The following is a 24858-nucleotide window of genomic DNA, read 5'->3' on the forward strand; positions in this document are numbered from 1 at the left end:
AGTTGGTGACACAACATACTGGTCCCAAATAATTTAAAAGAAGCCCTCGAATTTTTTATAGCCAGGACAAGGCTGTCTTTCTGGGAGCTGCATAGAAGTAGGCTCGCGCATCGGTCGACGGCTTTCGCTTCCGTTCTAAACTTCGTTGGGGTGTGTGTCATCTTTGCCTATTCGGAAGCGCTTTCGCGGTTTCGTCACTCACGTTTCAACTGAAGAAACGGAGCTCGCGAAAGCGAGAATCACCTTTCTGAAGCAGCCATCTTTGAATTCCGGGCGTCAGCGCAAGCTGCCGTGACGGTCCGCTCGGTGAGCCCGGCGAGCGTACCGGGGCCCCGCTCCGGTAACGCCGCTTGCGCCGGCGTGCCACGCATGCGCAATGGCACTCCCGCTTGCTATCGGAGCGGAGCGGACCATGAAAAACGGTTAGCTAAAACTCTCTATTGTTTTTTATGTGATATTTATGTATGCATTGCCCCAAGCGATAATTTACCTTACTCACTACCCGCTATTCACTGAAGTGAGGAGAAAGTGGATGAGTAAAACCATGACTCGCTGCTCATAATATGTTGCAGATATTTTATTTCTCTTCGAACTCCCTAAGCAAGTAGCCACCGTAGCGTCATAGGCACTGGCCCTATCAACAAGACTACGCTTGGTATCAGTGTAGCCAGTGGCGAAGCATCCCACAACTTCGGTTACTGGTGAGAATTACGATAGATAGATAGATAGATAGATAGATAGATAGATAGATAGATAGATAGATAGATAGATAGATAGATAGATAGATAGATAGATAGATAGATAGATAGATAGATAGATAGATAGATAGATAGATAGATAGATAGAGAGAGAGAGAGAGAGAGATAGAGAGAGAGAGAGAGAGAGAGAGAGAGAGAGAGAGAGAGAGAGAGATATTCATTCAGGATCAGATGGTGTTGATCCTGGCGGCTCCAGTCTTGGCTGTCTTCTGAAGTGCGGGAATCCAGCTCCATATTGATGCGGCTTACCAGCGGAAGGAACTGGCCAGGAAAGAAGGTAGCCGGAGTCACCCAGGTGGAACTCGGAAGGATGCGCTGCTTTGTTTTTGGGTGGGCAGCAGGCGTTTCGGAAATTATACGGGTCATTCCCGCATTACGAAGGGGAGCGGCATCCTGGTGCGGACTCCCGTTAGAGACAGGATTGGTCAGTAGAGTCTGCCACTCCTTTAGGTAAGAGGGAGACCACGCGTGTCACACGCTCCCGAAGTAAGGACAAAGGGGATTGAGGAGAAGCGTTCGCGCATAGTATTAAAGTGTGCGAAGAGTACGCCCGCATCCCCTCTCGTGCCATTCGTATGATGCCACTGATCCCTCGGAACTTTTTTTTTTTCTTTCAGCCGACCTCGATGATTTTTACAAGATGTCACGAACCTTCCCCCGCCAGCTACTCGTGAATTCCACGATGAACGTTGCGGTATTTTTTACTGTCAGGTACGTCGCCAAATGTTTATTCTGAATATAGGATTCGCATAGCACTTGCTTTGAATCATCTCACCATCCCGGTAAACTTTGTTACCCAGGTTATTAAATATTTCCTCGGCGGTGACCAAATTTCTATAAAAAATTGGCTCTTTTCATTACTTAATGTAATGTTGCCTATTTTCAATGAGTGTTTACTCCAACATTGCTGGTAAAAATTTGGGCCCATCTCCCCGCGAGGGGGACTCGAGTAAATGCGTCGCATAGGGGGTGGGTGTATTGCGTTAACGTTTAGTGTTTGGGGAGTTGGTGGTAGTGAATGCGTTGTATCAGCAGCTTCTTGACGTAGTTTGAATGAGTCAAGGATATAAAGCGCGTTCGTAGCCTTCCATTCTGTGTCGGCTTTGTGGCGCAGTGGGTAGAGCATCATGTACCTTGCGTTCCGCCCGCAGGGTGGTGGGATCGAAACGAGGCGCCGGATAGTATTTTTTTATATAGTGTGAATGAGTCAAGGATATAAGGCGCGTTCGTAGCCTCCCATTCTGTGTCGGCTTTGTGGCGCAGTGGGTAGAGCCCCATGTACATTGCGTTCCGCCCGCAGGGTCGAGGGATCGAAACCAGGCGCCGGATAGTATTTTTTTATATAGTGTGAATGAGTCAAGGATATAAGGCGCGTTCGTAGCCTCCCATTCTGTGTCGGCTTTGTGGCGCAGTGGGTAGAGCCCCATGTACATTCCGTTCCGCCCGCAGGGTCGAGGGATCGAAACCAGGCGCCGGATAGTATTTTTTTTATATAGTGTAGGGGGAGGGGTGCGGACAACGACGGTGCGGACTACGACTACGGACGTCAACGCGGGTGACATCGTGAGTTACTGAAATGCTCTGCATTTAAAATATAATTGGATCGGAAAGTAGCGGACCAACGAGAATAACACAAGTAATTTTATGAAAAAAAAAAGAAAAAAACCCTCTGGAATTATTGCCGCAATTTGGTATCCAGCGTTCTTTGTGTAGCCGTCGAGGCTCGTACGATAGCTTGTCTAGTGAAGATTTTGATTAAGTGGTCGCTATCACCCCATTTTAAAAACGTCCACGTCACTCAAGCATTACTTGACCCAGTTAGCGAAAAAAGTGGCGTCCTAAGGTAGAACCTAAGCGAAAAATTCCCATTGGCTGCGACGCGTTATACCCCTGCGAAGGGCGGCATGCACCAGCCTTCGAACTGCTGGCTCGCACCACAGGAAAGACTGATGTTGGTAGGCGGCGGCTTAACGTTAGTCCTAACGCTTCGTTTCGAGGTCTAACGTCATTAACCGGCACGCGCAGGTTGGCGTACAATTAGTTTCACATTGCTTGACACGTCATTAGGCTCAACGTTGAGGATTCTAGTAAGCCTAATGCGGGCGACGGGCCGCGATTCCTAATCGTAATAACTTAGCGCATTGGGGGAATTGGAAAATGCTCATGACGGTGAGCGTAAACGAAAACGCGGGACAAGAGGAGGTGGAACGACACAAGGGCTGTCTAATAGCTGAAGTTTTACTAAGAAAACACAGGCTACTTTGGCAACAACTGGGATAAAAAAACAAAAATTGTCTTTCGACAACATTTGCCGCGAAGCAAGCAGATGCGCCGTCAATTTTTATAGTCTTATATGCTTCGGCAATTTCCCGCGTGCGCCTGCTTGCGTGACTGACCACCATGACTGTGCGATTAAGAGACCCAGAATGTTCTTTTAAATGGGAGTATAATCGTAGGTACAGAGGGGAGACGGAGAATACGACGAAGGATAAGGAAGGAGAGGATCACAGTGACGGAAGTCGGCGACATAACTTGGCCAGAAGTGATGACCACGCATTCTCACATCAGAAGAGGGATCTTTGGTGTTCCAGTAGCCTTTCTTTATGCGTCTGGCGCGAGCAATAACAATTGTAGTTAATGAAACACGAGTTTTGGTTCATTAGTCAAATTAATGCGACGATTGAATGTTTGTGCAGTGAGAAGTTAACGGTATACTGAAAGTTACAAACATTGCTTGCTCACATCAGCTGAATAAAATGTAGAATGCATAGCCTTCTTCCGAATTTATTTGGCCGAAGTACACGTAAATTTTCCTCCGGAAAAGTGCCTTAAAAGTGCTAATTTGCTCGCACTGTCCTCCTCTCCTATTTGTGGAGGTCGGCGATGATGACACACTGGCAAGAAAGACCCCGGGGTAAAACTTAACGAATTGTCGGAAAGAAGTATAAAGTCCATATTGAGCCAGAAACTCGTCAGGATCAAAAGTTTAAGCGCCGGGATAACATGGAACCCCACAGAGTACCTATCAATGTATAAGTTCATAAGGCGTCCTCCGCATTTGGCGCATGGAATTTTGTCTTTAGACCGAAATCACAGGTTATAACCAAGTAACAAGGCGATCGCTAAATAGTGAAATAAAGAGCTAAGATACGCAATGCAGTCATAGACCATTTTTCGACAGATTATGTTCAGCCCTCTTGCGGTATTCCAAAATTGTTGAGTCCTTCCCTTATTGATTGTAGGTGCACAGAGTTTAAACTAACAAATGCGATTAATATAAGTCGGAGTATTTCGAAGAATGCAGGGAAGGTTAGGGCTGCGGGCACTTCTTGGTCACTAATCGCTCGGTTCAGCTGTACGCTTCGTACCTGCGCAAAGAACGATCTCTACTCTTCAGTGAATTTGCGCCCCGTTCAAGATCAATTCGTTGCTTAAAACTGAACACTTTAAATTTCACAGCACCTCCAGTCTCCATTATCGGTGCTCCCAACATTCATAACATGTGAGGAATGTTTCATTTTACATTATTTCTCTCTCTTAACTAAATCAAAAACAAGAATCCGCCGGTACCGGTGCCACACTTCTGGAATTGCTCATCTTACTCACATTAGTTCATGCTTAGACCAATCGAGGACATTACACTTTTGTCTCGTGTTAGCCGCGGAGCTCCTTCCTCAGAGACAGAAAAACAGTATTGCTACGTACACAACCATCTTGTACACCACATAATGTGCCACCTGCAGGTTTAGTTAAAAATCTGTGGAGAAGTTGTAATCTTCATATCTCTCTATACCTCCAAAAAGCACACATTGCTGCAAACGCAGCTTGGTGGCTAGTTCAACCCCCGAGCATCAATTTATTCCCGCGTCTCTGATTCGCACTTATTTTGCTCGCACTTTCGATTGTATTTTTTTTCGGTCTTCTGTGCAGATGTTTTGATAGGTGGATTCAGTTGCATTTGTTTGTATGATCGCTTTGTATTTACTTGTTTGAACCTGTATATTACCACTAGCAGTCTATACTTCTGGAAACCTTATTTTTTGCTTTATCTAAACCGCATTTCTTGTGTAACTTAAATAATCTCTCCAGGCAAAATTGTTTTTGTATTTGCAACATAACCACTTCCTTCTGTAACACCCTCAGGGCATTGAAGGTATTGAAATAAATAAATAAATGAATTTGAAGGACTCTCAATATCGACATGCCTCCGCCCAAAAGTCAATTCTCCCTGAACTTTCCCTGGGCTAAGGCGTTGTGCTGCTGAGCCTAAGGACGCGGGTTCAATTCCCGGTCAAGGCGGCCGCTTTTCTGATGGAGGCGAAAAGCGAAAACGCCCGTGTGTTCGAAATTCCTGAGCACGTTTAAAGATCCCCAGGTGGTCAAAGTTAATCCGGAGCCCTCCACTACGGCGCGCCTCATCGCCTGTGTAGCGTCGGTGCGTTAAACCCCACAATCATCAAATCGATCACCTTCCCCTGCGCGATGATGAACTCTTTCAGTGCCTCCGCCACAAAGCAACCCGAAGCGCAAATTAATATCCGCGAGTGCTTTCATGACTGCGCGACCCAACAGCTAACGATTACGCAAGGGACTGGTCCTGTAGTATCACGTTTAGCCATTTTTTGTAGCACTCCCGTTTCGGCACTACATTCAGAGTAACGAGGTATGCCTGTTCGAATTGCATCTACAGCGGCTTCATGCAATGGATGGCAGTCTCGAGACGACCGATCGACGAGTACGGCAAGGCCAGTTGGTTTGTGATGGTTCTTCGCAGGTACCTCAGGTAAGCCTTACCAACTGGGTCAGTTTTTAGTTTAAGTTTATTCAACTAGTCAGTTACAGAGTACAGTGAACTGTACATTTGTCACACATGTAAGGGGCAAGGTTGGCCAAAAGGCAATTTAATGCCTGACAAAGCGCCGTAGCCGGCCTGACCCAATCAATAAAGCGCACAAGGAGCATGTTTGAAACGTAAAAGCAACCACAGTTTCACATTTTCTGTGAAAGTTTTAAAACATCGTCTCAAGAACATTCATACTTGGAGACCTGTCTGCAATTCTCTGTCTATAACAATGGTGTATAATAGTCTATAACAATGCAGCTCAACTCACCTCACATCAACCTTACTCGCTTCAGTTCATGCGCTAGGCAGACCTGACCATACGAATGTGACGCCCGTCCCCTCCCCTTCCCTGTTTTCCCTTAACCAACGAAACTACAAAGCGCGCCAACACCGTAGTGAGCTTTCAATCGTTTATACTCAGTCTGATACGCACCCGTAAAAGAGAACAAGAGAGATAGTCCGCTTGATGACGTAAATGAACCAAATCAGGCGACCTTGTGCAGTTAGAGCGGATGTGCATCAGATCGTCTCATCATTTTTTGTTACTAATCCTGGAAGGCGTGACAGTGGTCACCTAAAGGATGCTCCCCATAAAGCGCGTCCAGCTTTCAGTGCGGGCTACCTTCCACAGTGCTACAAATGCTTCAGGATAGAACCATGGGAGAGCGGAGATATATAACAGCGTTTTATACCCCGTAACTCTGTTAACGCCGAAGCCACTGGTAAAATTCCTGTAGCGGGAGTGTACTTGAACTGTTCTGTGCGGCAGCCCATGCGTTCCATAACATCGGCAACCCCTTTAGGAAAAGATTTCACACGGTTACAAACCAAATCCGCGTGATATTTGTGTGTCTCCTTATGGGCTCTAGCACATATGTTGCCGCCAGCTGCACAAGTTGTGGCTCCTAACACCATTTGAATTTTCGCGGCTTAACCTGCTTTGCAGACTGTTTCCTTTTATGGCCCTGGTAGCGTGCTTTCACCAATTGGTTCCCCTGTGGGGCGAAGGTCCGCACTGGGCCGCCTTCGCCAGACTGCGGCGCCAGGCCTTTCCGAACCACTGGCAGAACTACATATTCGGGACGATCAACCTGATGGACATAAAGGACATTGTGAGTTACCTTCGCCGCTTGCTTCCCGATGCAACTTGTCCAGGCCGACTATACCGATCCCATGATCCTTATCGTTCACCTTGGTCGTACGTGCTTTCCTTGACTTTGTTACATTCCATCGCGTCACTGTCGCTTTCTTGCCCTTGGGGAAAGGTGGGGGTTGCGCCGAGTTCGCAGACCGGCTTGTCATTGTGCCGTACTTGAAGCTACCGGTGCCCCCCGCCGGCAGTCGGCCTAACTAAACACCACCTCCTCCGGGCAATAATTGTCAGCAGGTAAAAATAATGTACTCACGGATGAGTGTCGTGTTTTCACGGCCTTAATAGGGCATTCCGCGAGGCTTGAAATCGAAAGAGGCCCATGTAACACCCATCCGCACTCAGAACAGCACTCAGAATACCACTCTGACGTTCTGAAAAGCGCCGATATTCCGGCCGCATATCTAAAAAGACGCAGCGGAATGGGGGTCCTAGAAGCGCGGCTCCAGCTGCAACGGCGCAAGCGCTGAACGAAAATGACAACCTCGTAAAGATCGAGCACATCATTCCCTACAATCTTAGAGAGAGAGAGAGAGAGAGAGAGAGAGAGAGAGAGAGAGAGAGAGAGAGAGAGAGAGAGAGAGAGAGAGAGAGAGAGAGAGAGAGAGAGAGAGAGAGAGAGAGAGAGAGAGAGAGAGAGAGATCAAACTTTATTTAAAGCGGTCCATGTCCGGGCTGCCGAAAATGGGGTTCTGGTGGCCCTGGAATGCGTTCAGGCGGGTATTCCGCAGTTGTCAGGGCCTCGCACGTGGGCAAGAAACGACAGCTTGGTGTCGAAATGAAGGAACGTAGAAGCATTGGTAATTCGGTAAATACAAGCGATCAATGATGGTATTAATAATGCGTCAAACGATATCTCACGTGGCGTTCTGCGAACATCGCGCCAACCACGGGTCCTGTAGAAGACACCCGGTTTAATTGCATCGACTATTGCAAGCTATAAATCATTAAGAATCATTTACTGCATTGAGAGAAACGCGACCAGAAAGGTCATACTTAGTAGCTTCTGACGCACGCACTAACAGTGAGTCAGAAACTTAATTCATGGTAGGTGTTCCGAACCATATCTCCTATAAAAAGAAGCTGGCGCAGCTTGCGCTAGTGGTGCAAGGCTGGACAAACAGCAGAGCTGGGGGTCGACCTAGCTTCTCCTAACACTGGCAGCGGATCCCAGGAGAGAGAGAGCAGCCGTACCCCAGCACTAGTTGTTTTGGAGGGCACTGTAAAGCAAAGGACATTGAAATATGTACAGTGTTTTATTCAGTAGCAATTGTCTTCCGAAGCCACGGTCGCGTAGGGTAATTCCTCTTGTAGCGCCTCCTCGCCTCGGTAGACCTCCACTTCTTCGTCACCTGGTCCTGTGGCCGTCTCGACGTGTCGATTGTAAAGCGGTGGCTTGACAGTTTCGTCGTCATCGTCTTCGGCGCGGCAGACTAGTGGCGGGCCGGTCGCTACACGACGACGACGACGACGACGAAAACGGGAGCTCCTCATTATATATTTGTGTGTGTGTGTGTGTGTGTGGCGTAAGCCCACGCACAAGCCTGGACGATGCCGGGCGGTTGCCGCGAGGCACGCGTTCACGTGCGCTCGGCGTTTTCTGTCTACGCCGGACAGATTTGTGACGGCCTAAACTGTTCGGCTGTTAAAAGCCGACTTTGGGATTTATTTGAAAGAGTAGCAACCCTCTCCTGGCTGACAACCGGACACTAAAAACAAGTTGCATGTCGAACCGTCTACAACAGTTTAATACAAGTGCATGCATCGACTTCACACCATGACGCCATCTTGAAAGACTTTATGTGTGCATTCTTATTTCAGTGGAGTCCCCAACAATGGTACACAGCTGCTGAATTTCAACTGTACTCGTTCATGCTTATCTTCACAAGAAGATTAAAAAGGCAAGAACAACCACGTGACTTAAATTTACTGATTGAGTGTCCGTTTCCTTAACGTGTGTGTATGCATCTGATGAACGCACTAGGGTAAATTCCCAAAATTGGCGCGCCACTCACGAAGGGATGCTTAGTAAAGGCGCTTTTAAATGAAAGTGCAGTCTATGCCTTTAAAGGAGCCATGAAGACAGAATACAAGTTTGTTTTATTCGAAGGATTTCTTGTTTTATAGCGTCTCCAGCGCTTGCGCAGCAGCAAATGATGCCTTATTCACTGAGAAATTAATCAATCTAGGTTAAAATTTTGATTCTCCCGCTAAATCGTGTGTTTTGGTGACGTCTAAAATGAAGTCATAGCGGCGCGCGCATACAAAAGAACTTCCACTGCGCCATTCGTCTCTGCAGCTTTGCTTAGCGTCAAGCCTCCCAGGTGGCGCTAGCATACTCACCACACCGTCGTTGGTTTGTTTTGGCCGTATTTACAACTGGCTTGTTTTTCTTACGGTAGAAAGTAATCCTTCGTGAAACATGGGGCATGCTTGACAAACAGGGTCACGTAAGGCAACATCGCTTGCGCCAATCGGCCAGCGTCGTATTAGACAACTACAAGCGTGGGACTGTTGTGCAGCTAAAACAAGCGCAGTGCGCCCAGTACCAACAGCAGTGCGCATCGGTACATTTATGTCTGCGTGTATTTTCGTACCTTTTGCTGTCTACCGCACTATTCTTACTGCTGTAAAATGAATATGCATTACATTTAGGCGCAAATACCTCGTTCGGCAAGCTTATAAGCTCTGCCTAATTCGCTTTTGCTTTTGCCGGCCTCCGCCTATCGCAAAGCAGGCTGGTATGACATGATAGGCTCTGTTGCGGGAAATGAGCTAGTGGGTCGCATGGCCATTCCTTTTTTCCTAATTATATAGCTCATTTGAGCGAAGTTTACGTTAAAAGTGGTGTCGGTATGATTCTAACGAAGCAATTTTTTGAATGAACCAAACTTGTGTTTTGCCTTCATGGCTCCTTTAAAACACGAATAATATGAATGGCAAATATCTACGTCTCCATTTTCCAACCGCCTTGCACTTTTGTGGTATATTATAAATAACTCAAGGTTTAACGCCCGCACGAAGCCCTGTGGTGCGCGTCAGTGAGATGCTGGGGATTAAAAAAGATCGCCTTCCCCCTTGCTTAACTTACCCCAAGAATTCGTAGGCGGAAGCATTTGCGTTATTCGCTCGCGCAAGGAAAACCGCCACTGCCGCTAGGGCTCAATCACGGGACGTCTTGACCACCAAACCAATGCCGCGGATGTTATATTTACCGAACGTTAACATTGCTCCAGCTTTTTATGATATGTTTACGAGTGGGCCCTGTCCGACCGTTTGCAGCTTCAAAAATGCCGCCCCCAGATGGTTTGCTGTGCACATACAGCTGCTTCGTACTAACCGATCCTTACTTTGAGCACCGAGCCAGTACGCACTAGAGATAAAGAGATAGAAAGAGAGAGAAGCAACATTTATTTGTACAACATGGTTTTGAAGCAAATAAGGCGGAGCTCCTTCCCTCTCCTCTCCCCCCACCCCCCCTCAGCTGTGGGTAGAAGTTCTTGGGCTCCGGCGGCGTCCGCGGCCATTTGTACAGCCAGGATCTGTACACATGTCTGCGTCGGGACTGCAGAACGGTCTCCCACGGCTCCTTAGCCGTATTAATAACGAAGCACCTAACGGATTCTTCTTCTGAAGGGGACACTCCCAAATAATACAGCGCAGGTCTTTCCTGTCCGTACATAGCGTATACATTCGAATACTCGTGTAGAGCCCGGGATAACAGCGACTGTACATGACCGGATCGGGGAATGTATTTATCCGTAAGAGGCACCATGCTATAGAGACTGCCATTTCTTGAGAGTACAGTGAGCGAGGGGATCGTACTAGACAGCGGTAGCTATAAGGCGGTGTAGAGCGGGCCTGATTATGCCTTTCAGGTAGCACCCCCTTTTTTACCCTTCCTGCTCATCTCCTGCCCTCACTGACTCTGTGACTTCTTTTTAATAAAGCCTACCCAGTCATACCCACGCGTCACCCACTCTTGCGACGTCTTGTGTCCGCTGGTGCCGTGGCAGCCATTTAGAGCGCATGTTCCTCGGGCGAGGCGCACTGCACTGTGCTGTGTCGCGTCTTGCTAGCAACAGCCGTTGAAGCGCATCTGTTATGCCGACGCCGCCAACGGGCTTCCACTTTCGTGGCCACCTGGGTCGCCCGGGATGCGCGTGCAGTGACGAGAGCCCGTTTGGAGAGGTCCTCCTTTAGCGACCTCCCGCACGTGGCCAAAAGCCACGCGATCGCTGTGGAAGAGGAGGAACGCTCCGTGAGCACGCGTCCTTCGGCCAACAGGCGCCGTACTCCTCTTGAACACCAATATAGGTTGTCACGGCCAAAGGCGACTTTACGAATGCCTCTCGCCATGATGACTGCTGAAAGATACGATTAGTGTGAATATAGTTGTGTAGGTTATAATTTGCTTCAACGTAGACACAGCTCCAGCAGATAGTGTGCGGTCGTTCCCGTCTGAACACTACCTGATTCCTGCTCTAGCGGTTCATTCCGGTAATTTGCTGCTTGCGAACTGTTCTGATATTTTATGCGCAGAAAAAGGGAAAGAAAACAAAAGATGAGATAGATGGCTTTCCTAGCTAACGTCAGTAATCATACACAGCGGTGCGTAAATATATATATATATATATATATATATATATATATATATATATATATATATATATATATATATATAATAAAATACCCGCAAATAAATAAAAAAACACCTTTTGTGACCAAGTGAGGAAGGCTGTTGTAAAGTGACACCGATATAGGTATACGCGGAACATCGGCTGACGCGTGGGGCCTTCGTCCCAAACCCCCGTTCTGAATTCATGGCAGGACCCGTAGCATCAAGCCTTTCCTCGCCCTCATCGGTGTCGCCATGCTCATCACGTACGTGCAAAACGTGGCGCGACGACTTGGCCCGGGCCATGTCTTCTATACCCCGCTGGGAAGGTGAGTTCACACGCACTGTGTTACCGGCACTGACATAAGGTGTGGTGATTCTGCCCACAAATGTGGTAATGGTTCCCGCAAGTATGATTTCATTTATAGGTCAACAGTTGCCTTCGTCATTTTTGTTTTTCACTAGAGTATGTTCGAGCTGGGATATTCCCGCCATAAACTTTATGGCCGCAGTGATTGATATGCGTTCTCGCAATAGGCATTCATCTGCGTGCGCGCGTCCGCGTGTGTGTGTGTGTGTGTGTGTGTGTGTGTGTGTGTGTGTGTGTGTGTGTGTGTGTGTGTGTGTGTGTGTGTGTGTGTGTGTGTGTGTGTGTGTGTGTGTGTGTGTGCGTGCGTGCGTGCGTGCGTGCGTGCGTGCGTGTGCGTGCGTGCGTGCGTGCGTGCGTGCGTGCGTGCGTGCGTGCGTGCGTGCGTGCGTGCGTGCGTGCGACTGTGTGTTTAATTAAACAATTCAACAAAACTTGCAAATCGTTTTGAAATCATAACTGGGAATAAACACAAGGACACGTCAGTGTCAGGAAGAGTTAAGAGAAAGGGTTTCAAAACACCGAAACAATTTATTGTCGCGAGTGAACAGCTCGCGCTTAAAACTGGTCGAAGATAACACTCTCGTTTCCTCTTCTTGTTATTTTTATTCTTTTTTCTTGTAATTCGGGTTGCAGGCTCCAGGAATCTGCATCCGTCTACGCCATGCCGCATACGCACGTAGCCAGCTACTGTATGGGAATTATTGCAGCCTACTATTACACAAATCCCTCCGCACAAGAACTTTCAAAGGTAAGAAGGGCGCCTCTCGTTTGCCTGGAAGATGGTTAGCTATCTTGTTCGCATTGGCAGTAATAGCACCGCAACTTGAAATGAAAAGTCCGAAAACTTGCTGGCCGATTTATCTGGGGTGAATTCATTTGCAAAGCTACTTTTACCTATTAAGACCGCTTTTACTCGAAGCCGCAGAAACGGAAGATTGACTAAGATTGGGGTGTAGAGGAACAAACGCTGGCGGTGTATGGAGGCGGAAACATCGTCTGCCAACCATCGGTGTACCATTTTCGCAAGCATGCAATATTCCCTTATAGGAAAGAACGGGGCATAGAGGACTCGCCAGAATAAACTCCGCCATGTCATCCCATACGGGCACCGTTTTTGTGCAACCAGATAAATTAACGCCCTCAAACAGCGAACCCTGTTTGCCGCCCTTCAACTGAGCAACCTACGGAAGAACCCCTTCTAAACGTTTGATGAATAGACATTTGACGGGATAAGCTGGCGCCATAAAGATGCCCTGCAACACTATCCAACTATTTTCTATATCCTAAATGCTTTCAGAGCGTAGTCAACAAACAGAACCCGTACTTAGAATGGGAGGTCAGAAAGTGCCCCAGCCAGAAATTTTCGCTCTATGCCCATCAGATAGTCTAGAAACTTTCTCGGAAAATTTTTCTCACTTTCCCAGTCTTGGCGTTCTTCGAACGCTCGAAATACGTCATTACAGCGGTGTAGTGACTATTGACCGGCTTTCTTTCACATGCAGCAATAAATGCATTCGATATCCAGTTAAAAAAAAGCCACAAACGCAAAGCAGAAACAGAAGGCGGATCTGCTGCAACGAGCAAATCACGCAGTTCCACTTCAGTGCTGGCTATAACTATAAATTTCACAGTGCTTTCCATATGCGAAGAAAAGAATGAAAGTATTTATCGGAAGTGTTGCAGAGTCCATTTAAGGTTTGTCTGGTATAGCGCTAACTTTCTGTAATTACCTGCAAGGCTTTAACTGTGACCTCCGTGTGCGAACGGCCACCGCCAGAGGCCGGCTACTTCGTGCACGCAGTCATAATGCCCAGAACGAGAAGAAACAGAAGCACGCGACTGTTAGTAGTGTTTTAACATTCATTGGCCTATTCACGGGAAGGGTTTGCAGCTAGCCTTAAATTACCTACCCGAATAGTGTTCCTGGTTGTGTACGCACCGGAGGTGTCGCTCAGAGAGGCTATCGAAGCCAAATGTTTAGTGAAGAAATGAGCAACATGTGGAAGACAGTTGCAAAAAAGGGGATCGTGGACTGGGTGCTATACACGCGTGGTAGCGGCTTGTTGTGGTTGCAGCGTGCTATACACGCGTGGTAGCGGTTTGTTGTGGTTGCAGCGTTTTGTACTGTCTTATTGCAGAGAAAAGTGGCTCTTCTGTGGGCAGCAGCGCTGGCCAGCTTCGGCTTCTCGCTGTACGGGACTATCCTGTGGACCGGCCTGGAAGTCCCGTCGCAAGCATCCACAGCAGCCTTTGCGTCCACTACCCGCGTCTTGTTCTGTGGAGTGCTCGCCTGGGTCATGTTCGCCTGCCTCACGGGAAGAGCGGGTACCGTGTCCTAATCGTTGCAAAAGCGATTACGCTCACTCTGCTACAAGAGGAAAATCTAGGGCTTCTTCTCTCGTACAACACGGTGTACCATGCCTGGCTTCAAGCAAAGATTTGTCCGCACGTACGCGTGCCAGCCCTGATGCACCCGATGCGCCATTGTCACCGTCACGACGCGATCGCCATCAGCGTCAGCGTCAGCGGCTAAGTGATAAGTGGGGTCGCGAGCTCTTTCCTCCTGGTGAGAGGGCTCGTGACCATTGTCCCCATAAACAACAGTTATATGCTAACCACGCACTGAACAGCGCAACCATTACTCTATACTTGCATCTCCATTAGATGCGCCGTTTCGTAGCTATCCCCGCCTCCTGTACGACGTGGAGACAGGGTTCAACTGTATCACTTCCGTGGACCTGGGCAAACAGTGATGATTCAACTTTAGAGACTAAAATTTTGCTGGGTTTCCAGTTGGACTCTAAACTTTAAAAAACTTCTTTGGGTCTGAAACAGTGCAATGGTCTTTAGATGTACACTCATTAGCGTTACCACGTCTATATACTGCGTTTCCTTGGTTGAGTCCACCTCTCTCTGCGCTGTTTTAATCATAGTTTGACTCAGTTTTTTTTTCGTAGTGCTTTCCCTTCGAGTTTTGTTTCTAATATTTTATTGCATGTTATTAGGGGCTGCGGCTGTTGGCGTCTCATGTCGTCGTCGTCGTAATCGTCGCCTCATGTATTCACGGTACTAAAACACCGGAACACTCGTTTACGCCTCGCGCTAGAACGTAACGTGTACGAAAAGACGCCGGGACAGTCGTTTACGCCTCGCGCTGGGGAGCTTCGTGCTTCAAAGACAAGAGGCTTTTACAGCAGAGCTGTACACCTCTACCCCCCCCCCTCCCCCCCCCCCCCCAACGGTTTTATCTCTGTTGGCAAAAACGCCAATGCGCGAGGAATACACCTATACACCGCATGATTCACCCCTCCCCAGGCTTCACGTTAGTGGAGATGGCCCGGGATTTTTTTCGTCCTGGCGGTAATTTAGCAACGCCTGTTGCTTCAAGTAGCCCCAGCCATGACATTTTTCCAATGAAATCGCGTTTTTAATCTCTGGTGCCCACAATCTAATGCAATTCTTCTCAATCACTATAGCCATCCTCACGTGGCGTAGCAAGTTGTGCCGCAAGCAGGGCTGACCTGTCCCTTACACGTCAAAGAGCTCTCTCTGTCCCGCCACTCCCTAACGTGAGGATCCGCGTGACCCGCCACTATTTCTTAAGGGCACTGGGATCCCACTTATAATTCTACTCTTCGTGGAATTGAAGGCGGTTAAAAGTTTCAAAACTGGAATGGTAGAAGTGACCGCCATTATTAGGATGGTCAAAAAACTGGCGCGTGACGTGTATCGCCAGGAAGACAACGACCTTCCTGGCAACAGTGGAAATTTTCCTAAAGGAGTTGCTAATGCTTCCCCTGAGCAGCCGAGCTCTGCACTTTAAAAGGGCGCAGTCGATTTTGTTTCTAAAGGGTGGTGTCGAAGAACGAGAGAGAGGGAGAGAAGAACTTTATTAAGATCACCGATCAGAAGATCACGTGTAAATGAACTTGATGACGTCTTGTCAATCACGAAAATGTCCTTTCTCAATACAGGGAATTGTTTACCTAGCTTTTCGACGAATTACTTGCGTAGGCGGACCTCCAACTTCCATATTAACTGCCAAGAGTCATATAATTATTGAGCCTCAAGGGGTGTGACGCAAGGGCCGGTTCTCTGCATTCTCCTGTCTTTTTACTTGCTGCTATTGTTCAGGCCGGTATGAGGCATTCTTCTCTTATATGCTCAGCATGTCCTGGCAAACCACGGCAGGCCTATTGCGTCACGGTTTTGGCGTCGGACTACATTCGCGTTCAACCTTCGAGGCACTCGCTATTGCCGACCACTGCTTGCTGAGACACGTCGGTCACTGTGCGCCTTTTCCACAGCGGCGTGCGTTGCCGTCTGCCTTTGAAACGCACGCAGGCTTCCTGGCGGACATCCTGGGGTGGCACGGGTGGGCCCCGATAAGCCGGCTGTCCTTCTCCATCTTCATGATCCACGACTTCATCGTGTACGGGCAGTGGTGCAACTTCCCGGGCATGATTAGCGGTGGCAGTGGCTTTATGGTGAGCATGCTTTCCAGGGATTTCGACCGGCATTCATCTGCATGCGCTTGCCGTGAACACGGCCAACAAAAAATCTTGTGGCAGCGCGGCTGTCATCGCTCCGTCACCGATGACATGCATTCGAGGTTGCTGAAGATAAGTAAGCGCCTTGAGGCATCCGTGAGAGTTTGCGCCAAAACAGCAGTTTGCCCCAAAACCACGGATATATCCGTGCATTACGCTAATTCCGCTGGGACGCACTGCAAGCGGCTAACAAGGCGGAATTTGCCAACAGCTGGGTTTAAATGCAAAGCCTTTATTTATCGTCTCCATTATTAATGCAATTTCTATTGGTAAGTTTCTTCACGTGAGGTACAACTTTAGGATCGCGCATACTTGAAACTAGAAGCTGTTTTGAACGTATTCGGTGTCAGTGCAATCAGGCTCAGTTTACCACTCTTTACGTACCGTTACCTCGTTACCTTCTTACCGGGACTAGAAATCAGGCATGCAATATTAGTTCAGTCAAACTACCAATAGTCAGAATACTAATTTCACGGAGAAAATATTAATAGTCAAAATACTAATTCCACAAACAAATAACAAGTAGGTCAAGGTGAAGGGCGAAGTGAGGATGGGGCACTTGGCAAGGTGATGCAGGGCGTGCGTTCAGGCTAGTTGGTATTCCATAACGTTCATCTTAAGCGCAGAAAAATACACGGACACAGAAGACAAGGACAAGTGCTACTTGTAGCGCTTGTCCTTGTCTTCTGTGTCCGTGTATTTTTCTGCGCTTAAGATGAACGTTGAGGCGATGCAAGGTGGCGGCGCCCCAAGCCATTTTCCACACTCACTGAATGGCATCGCCGCGTGACGTCACCAGCGGGCCTGTACGGATCGGTTGATGCCGTAAAAGGAAAAGCAAATTTGATAAGATTGAGCCATGGACGTGCAGCCTTGTTACTGCAGCTACCGGATAGTGCCACGCACCAGTCTGGTTCGGCGTCCGTGCGCTGCCGAAATGAAAATGCACTTGCAGAAACCCTCTCCCAAGGGGGAGTTGTGGGACAAATGCGCAAGCGCTCTGATACACAGTGGGCCCCCTTTAAGTCAGCTTCACTGCTATGCACAAAATCATTGTTGAGAAGACATATTTTCAGGGGGAGGTATGGGAAGTCGCATATCAATGTAGGCAGGCATAGACATGCAGACTGTCCGGTCAGAGAAACGCCAGGGAATCTGGCAAAAAGAAAAAAAAACAGAAAGAAAGAAAAAAAAAACTAGAGAAAGGTCGAGGAAAGCGGGCAGTAAGTCCACCAGCGCTTTTACAAACTCTTTCTTTCCAGATGACCCTCGTGGCCGGAAATTGCGTCGCCTCGTTTGTGGCTGCCTTCGTGCTTCATGCGCTATTCGAGAGGCCCCTCATCTTGATGGTCACAATCCTAGAGGAGCGCATCCTGCCTGCGCCACGACTCCACTCTAAAAGCGACAACGAAGGTGCACTTGCAAAGAAGGTCGCCGCCAAGGACGGCGGAGACCGCCCCAAACGACTGTGACGAAAAGGGCGTGGAGCTTCAACGCTAGTCCTCGATAACGTACAGAATGACCGAGCATGGCGTCACGATGCAGCGTGATACCGCATTTGGTTCACCGGCGCATCGTCTCACAATATCTCTGCTACAGATTCTCCTTTCAAGAAGAGTCATGTAGGCAAGCTGCTTGCAAAGTAGTCAGTTTTGTATAAATATAAGTTTAAACCTAGCAGTACGCCACGACTTGTACAAAACATTGCGCTTTTACCGCTTAGATAGGCGCAAACGTTTTGCCTGGTACATACTTATACTTATGTTGTACAATACATTGAGCTTTTACCGCTTAGATAGGCACAAAATTTTTGCCTAGTATATACGCATACTTATGTTTTGCACCCCTCAATTAGTTAAACTATGGGTTTATACACTGCGAGACATTCTTAGTGCGTCGCATATCTTGAAGGAACACTCAGGTGATTTGCAAACGTAATTTAACTACCCCATCAGGTCAAGGACGGCAATTCGTAGTTTTCACGGTCGACCTACACGCTTTTTTTTCGTAATAAAAGTGCATTTCAAAATGTCGTTTTACTTGCACCATACTGCCTACATATTTGCTGGAGTAGTCTGAGAAGAAACACAGTATGGCAGCTGCATGGATATATTTAGTGGATGGCTGGCATGATATCTGTAAAACAAGAGCGCGGACAAACAAGAAGTCTGGGCCAAGGAAAAATCGGACATCCACCTGTAATGCAGCTCTATGGCTACAAAGGAAAGCTAGATAGGTGGTTGTGCCTGGCTTGAATCCTAGACCGGACGAATTTTTCTTCAACAGCGATGTTTACGAGAAACCGTCCGGCCAGACCACTGCGGCAGCAGCGTTCAAAAATCCGGGAGGAGAAGTACACAGGGTTTCGCTGTAAATTTGAAGAACGCTTGTACTCTCGGTTATTTACTTATGCTTTGTCTCACATATGCTTCGGATTTCGCTTTCCGCTCAACGATATATTTGCATGAGCCTTGCCAGCAGTATTCGGAGCGGCCTTTGCCTGTATGTACATTTCGAATCCAAGCATACTTTGTGCCATCGGAAGTTTTGTGGGTTACCCCTAGTCTCCGGCGCCGGAAGTTTTACTTCCCACGTAAAAAATCCGGTGGTTTCGCATTAATATCAGGCAGAACCTATTTCCGATTACTGTCAGTGGGAAGCTATTAGCATTCTGCCGGATGCGTAGATGATTAGCCTTGACGAACTGAACACACTTCCCCTCATCCGCCTCCAACGCACCTCCCCCCATCCCCCAGCCCCTTCTCTATAGAAGTCAACTTGTCACTCACCGCTCCCGCTTACTCTCCCCCCCCCCCCCCTCTCACCATCTCCTCTACTCGGTCTCCCACAAACCGTTCACTCCCTCGCCTGCTGGGGCGTCAAGTAAAAACGAATGCGGGAAACTTTCCTCTCACGCTCGGCCGTCTGAAGAAATAACCCCGCCCGCGTCATCCTGTTTCACTTGTAACCAGAAAGGGAGACAGCTTTCAGCCTTTAAATGAGAAGCACAAAAGGCGTACGCTGAAGTAAAGTGCTCATAGCAAAAACTGCTTTGCACGGGCTTTAACCAGCAGCCTCACCAGCGACGCTTGCACAAAGAGAAGGAAAAAAAAAACGATTTTTTTCCCTTGCCTTCCGTGAAACCCTAGCCGCCCGCAGTGACCGGCCTTGACAGTCGAGGGCTAAAAGCCTTCCGAGCGCGCCTGGAGCCAAAAACCACGCCAGGCGCTTCGTTAGAGTTTTTCCGAATAAAAACAATTCGCCCCATTTGCATGGCAAACTCATCAGTCACCATCGAAAATAGCTGCAAAAGTAGCCAAAAAAGAAAAAAATGAAAGAACCACGAGACGTGCATCCGCGATAGCACATGTCACCCCGAGGGCATTTACATTCCGTTCCAACGGTGTTTCCATGGCGGCCGCGAATCGAAAAGAAAAACATTCTCCTTCCAGCAGCGGGCGGAGCCGCCGAACAGCCCTGACCTCTCCGACTAGCATGCATTGGTGGAAAGTGCGCGAATGGCCGGAAGACTACAAGGGGTTCTGACTGGGGACTTCTCTCACCGGGCGGGTGTCAGTGACATCACATCGCACCAGCACCTAGCTGTTTAATAAAACTTTCTTAATCATTATCTTCGGGACGCCCCCATTCCGGCTCTAACTACGGCATGTGGAATAGGTAATATCACGCATACTGATAACGATCGTTAGTTTACGTTAAGAATATAATGTACTCGGGCTTCCAAAGAACTCGTGAGGCATGCAGGACGACCGCCATAGTCGCCAATTACGTATATGGGGACTCCGGAAAGCGTGTACTTGTATACGCGTGGGAAGACAGTAAATAATGGCTTTGTTTACCCGACATTACTCATTTCGCTGGAATGGATCAGTGCCGTCTTGGCATTGTTTCTCGTTCTCACACTATGCGCATCGCCCTTGCCCCGAAGTCCTTACCGGGGCCCGCCAATGCTATATCTTTTGGCCTTGTTTTGTGCAAACACTGCAACCAGTATTTTTTTTCTCGGCTTCCGTTTCGGTTCGAGGTGAAGGTTGTTGTTTCTGCGAACAGTTCTCGGCAACGGCGAACAAACAGGGACAAGACAGCACTCACCCTATCGTTCCGGCTCGCAAGCAGCACCTGCGAATGAATGCAGCGAAACAGGAAGAAAATATGAGAGGACGAAAAGGATGGCCATGAAATGAAGAGCCTTTTATGCCCAAAGAACGGTAATTTCCGACCCGTTAACTCTGCGGTGCCACATCATCTACCAGCCTGTGTAGACAGCAGACGGGATGTGTGAAATGAGCGGGCTGTCCCAGGAAGTTATCGCTAAAGAGTTACCCTTCTCTGGTAGCAGTTGACGTATACTAGCTGCATCAATGTATTGATAGGTACAGACGTTCATTATCGATGAATGAATGAATGAATGAATGAATGAATGAATGAATGAATGAATGAATGAATTATTTAACAACGACTGCTGTTGTTGGGGCACCCGCCCGGAGAGAGAAATCCGCAACCTTCACCAGTCTCCACTGCTCGAACAGCTTGTATATAGTGAGAAATGTTAGTTCTATAAAGTTGGGAGAGGGGAATCGGAGGATTTAATGCTGATGTGTTATTTTGACAACTAGCGAGATCAGTTTTAAAGTATTTTGTTTGCGTACTACTCTCGTAGAGATGCTATGAAGGTAGCAAAGTGCGTAAAAGAACTAACATAATGTTAGAAGCACTTGTTACGAGCGCGGCCCCTCTTTTACAGAGCTTTTTCGGAAAGAAAAAAAATATTAGAGAGAGCTGACACGGGAACAGATTAGCAGGGAGGCTTACGATCAGTCTAAGTCCTGGACACGAAAACAAAAATATTCCGGGAAGATTGAGAACCTCACTTCAAACACGAACCGCCATGGGGCTGCAGTGTTCACGATGCAGAAAGAAACAATGTTTCAGTAGTAAATACGGTGATTATTACAAGAGTAAATACAAAATTTACTGCGGGTACACTTGCCCATACACGAGAAAAAAACACACATTCCTGTATTTTTATATGCCCGAGGCTTTTGTCCGTTTTTTGCTTTCAGACGTATTCCGCTGTACTAACAGCATTTCTGCGTTAATACAGTGGGGAAATTTCACGCGTATAGGAGCCACGATAAAAAGCGCCATCTTAGCTGAAGTAGAGCGCAGCTAGGGCCGCCACCACAACCGACTTCTTTTTGAGCACTGTTTCACAAAGTTTTCTTACATTCTATGCGTAGCGTTTTTCTTTTTTGTTTTATATTGGAGAGTGATTAAGTTAATTTTCTTCCCTTCCTTCAACATCCTTCCTTCCTTATCTTTTCGTAAGCACTGAAGGCGCTCCGGAAACCGTACATGCTATTTTAAAGACAAAAAGCCACAGAAAACTTAGGCCGCGTGTTTTGGAACCATTTTTACGCATTCCTGAAACTAACATAAAATAAGTTTGATTATACTTGACGGAAAACGGGCGGATTTATAAGGAGAAGCAAAAATTAAACTCATACCTCCTTCGCAGAAACAAGTGACTTTTGGGGATTTATCAACTGTTACCTCCCATTCAAATCAATGTTTATTTCGCAGGAAGACAGGTTAATGATTCGGGAGGATTGAATCTGCGTGTGTTCACGTTTTGCGCCGGTTCTCAGCGATCTTTTAATGGCACGCTTTGGCAGAAGTTTCATGGCTATGCTCGACGACACGAGCGCACTTAAGGTGTTCCGCGACGTTGACAGTTTTTTGACCATTTTTAACGTTGGCGATTGCGACGCTCCCCAATTTTCTGAAGAAACCTTTGTCGTGTAAAAGCTCAGCTAAAGCCACAGCCTCAGAGGAAGGAACTCCCCCTTGAACACAGAATTAGATTTTCAGACATCCAGACTTTTTATAACCCGGGCCATGTGTGCTGGTCTTACCAATCTCGGTCGAAGAAGGGGCTGCCATCATACTTTCCGGCTCACTTAACGCTTGTGACGAAGTGTATTCCGAGAGCATGTTTAAACCAGCTCTTGCGCGATCGTATAGACATTTGGCATAAATGGATTTTTAGGCAAGTCGACCAATTCATATAAGAAGATTTTCTTTGGGGTTTCATCGATAGTGTGCTGCAATTTTTGGTACCTGAACTAAAAAATAAGATAAAACAAGACCGGAACGAGCCACAGAAATTAAAAGAATTGTAAGCCTTCTTCGCCGCTTGTCGTCACTGCGATTTTTTTACAGCGAGAATTGGCTATGAGTATAGCCAACATTTTGGTTGTTTTATTGTTTTATAAGTTTCCCTACCTCCTTTTCGCCGATTGTATACATTTGCGCTATTATTACGATTAAATCTGCCAGCTTCCCCAATTATATATGCATTTGTGTGCAGATACAAAGCATAGCGCATGGTTGGTTTGTTTTCAAAATTTTTGAAATATTGTTTGGTCTTTCAAATCAAATCAAAGAAATCAAATCAAAGAAATCAAATCAAATTTTATATCCAGAAGCACTGGACGGTTCCCTAGCTATAAGCCACTGCAGTAGCTTGACGTAGGGTAGGAAACCGTGACAAGGCGCAGCAAACAGCGCATGAAAAGAACACATACTCTTGAAAAAAAAATACAAGTTGTTGGACAAGACAATATTTAAAACAATTTCAATAGCTGAAGCACACAAATCGCAAAATTACAGCAGCGTGCATTTCAAGGGTAGATACGAAATATGCAACTTAATACCTCATAATAGATTAAACGATACAACCGAAGTGAGGAACAATACGACGACAAAAACTTACACTTACAATCTGACGAAGAATGAGATTAATTGTTTCTTGGACCAACTTGTGGTTTGCTTGTATCTGTTAAATATTACCAGAAAATTATGTCTTAATGATTGCAGTCTATAATTTGTGCGGAAATGCGGTACCGTCCATACGTCAGTGTTTCGGGTGCGTGCATCTGTTCGTTTGTGCTCTAAGCATGCAAGAGATTTTACGAAATTTACTGCAGCAACAGAAGAGAAATAAACCGTGCTGAACAAACTGAATTCCCACATAAGGTCAACACGAACAATTCTGTATCTTAAAAAAAACCTTTTTTGTGGTGGACATGCGCTCAAGATTCCCAATGCGGCGTACCATTCGTTTTTGGCTTTTGTCTTTACTTTACGGACCCTTTTATATTTGTCTCCGTTTTCCTACGGCGGTTTATAAGCTACATATTTCAGCTCGTTAGTTCAGATTATAACTCTTTTAGCTTTCTTTGTTCTCCGTGTTCTCGGTTTTAACTACATCCGACTAATTGTCCCAATTTATGCTTATATAACAATTAAGTATATTGCCTTTTGACAATTATGCATTTTCTGCAAATGCAGGGTGTTACCGGTAGGGGAGGGGGGTGGGGGGGGGGGGGGCTGTGGGCAAAGAATGCTACGCGTAGACGCCATTCCGCCCTGCGAAAGTGGATGCCCAGCGCAGCTGTCGTAAAGAGAGAGAGAAAAGGTAAAGGAAAGGCAGGAATGTTAACCAGGCCACGGCCAAGTATGCTATCCTACACGTGGGAAAGGAACACAATGAGTAAAAAGAGGAAAACAGAAAAAGAAGGGGAAAGGTACGGACAGAGCGTAGAGTGGTGTGCCCAGCGGCAGGACACTATAGACAAAAAAGTTCAATGAGTTCACAGGGGTTAGTCCTTTGTGCTACAGTCTTCTGTGCAAATCCGTCGTTTTTAGAAGACACTGGAGCGCTTTTGTCGCCTTTTCCGTAGATGACGGAGAAGGCCAGTGGCCCAGGATTGTCTCCTCAGAGAGCGGGCGCCGAGAGTCTAGCTTCCGTAGAGTCGAAGAGATTTGGCTTCTTTCCAATGAAAACCGTGGACACTCGCATAGGACATGTCGTATGGTCTCTGGTGCGTCACAGACTTCGCCCGCCTCACTGGCTGCCATTGAAATCAAATAGGAGTAAGCATTTGTGAATGCGACTACCAGCCAGAGACGACAAATAATGGTTGCATCAGATCGTGGGAGGCCTAATGGAAAGGGGGCTCTGAAGATGCGGATCCAGGGCATGAATACGAGCGCTCGTGAACTCTTGGGGAGTCCATTTGGATAGCGTGGTTTCCCGAGCAAGTTTGTGGAGAGTCCTCGCTGCGTCCGTCCTGGATAACGGAATGGATATGGTCTCCGTTTTTTGGTGTGCCAAGCGGGCGGCAGCGTCCGCACTTTCATTTCCGACAATGCCGCAATGACTGGGAAGCCATTGAAAGGCAATGTCATGACCCGCTTGGGTGGCACCGTCGTACAGTAGTGTTATCTCGGCCAGCAGCTGTTCATGAGGTCCATGACACAGGGCTGACTGGAGCGATTGAACCGCAGGCGTTGAGTCGCAGAAGATCGCCCATCTTCAGCTGCAACATTGACTTCATAGGCGCTCCCCACGTCTTGCCGCCGATGAACTGGAGAATTTGGGCCACTGCAGACAGCCTCTTCTTCAAACAACTAACGTGGGGGCTCCAAGGTCTCTGTCGACGACCGCGCCGAGAAACTTGTGATACTTCACATTAGACACACT

The 24858-nt window shown here is 47.4% G+C and overlaps 3 protein-coding genes across 8 annotated transcripts in view; 2 read left to right on the forward strand and 1 right to left on the reverse strand.

Annotated features, from left to right (window-relative positions):
• Positions 1 to 24858, reverse strand: part of Dgk (diacyl glycerol kinase 1) — a 603682-nt gene that overhangs the window by 286853 nt on the left and 291971 nt on the right. For 5 of the 6 annotated variants that reach the window (XM_077706108.1, XM_077706111.1, XM_077706110.1 and 2 more), the window contains exon 5: positions 20403 to 20429. The exons of the other annotated variant lie outside the window; for it this stretch is intronic. The gene's annotated coding sequence lies outside the window, so the exon portion shown is untranslated. The remainder of the gene's footprint in view (positions 1 to 20402; positions 20430 to 24858) is intronic. 6 annotated transcript variants of the gene reach the window in all.
• Positions 1380 to 8833, forward strand: LOC144180278 (uncharacterized). Its single transcript, XM_077708653.1, has 4 exons — positions 1380 to 1469; positions 5449 to 5541; positions 6548 to 6713; positions 8573 to 8833. Exons 1-4 carry the CDS (start codon positions 1399 to 1401, stop codon positions 8702 to 8704), a joined length of 462 nt encoding a protein of 153 aa, XP_077564779.1. The 5' UTR covers positions 1380 to 1398; the 3' UTR covers positions 8705 to 8833.
• Positions 11481 to 18582, forward strand: LOC144180279 (nose resistant to fluoxetine protein 6-like). The gene is made up of 5 exons (XM_077708655.1): positions 11481 to 11698; positions 12373 to 12487; positions 13878 to 14064; positions 16084 to 16226; positions 17552 to 18582. The coding sequence occupies exons 1-5, from the start codon at positions 11625 to 11627 to the stop codon at positions 17759 to 17761; spliced, it is 729 nt and encodes a 242-aa protein (XP_077564781.1). The 5' UTR covers positions 11481 to 11624; the 3' UTR covers positions 17762 to 18582.

Source organism: Haemaphysalis longicornis, unplaced genomic scaffold (assembly GCF_048455015.1).
Source record: "Haemaphysalis longicornis isolate Haplotype H1 unplaced genomic scaffold, Haemaphysalis longicornis Haplotype H1 scaffold_4, whole genome shotgun sequence".
Taxonomy (NCBI): Eukaryota; Metazoa; Arthropoda; class Arachnida; order Ixodida; family Ixodidae; genus Haemaphysalis; species Haemaphysalis longicornis.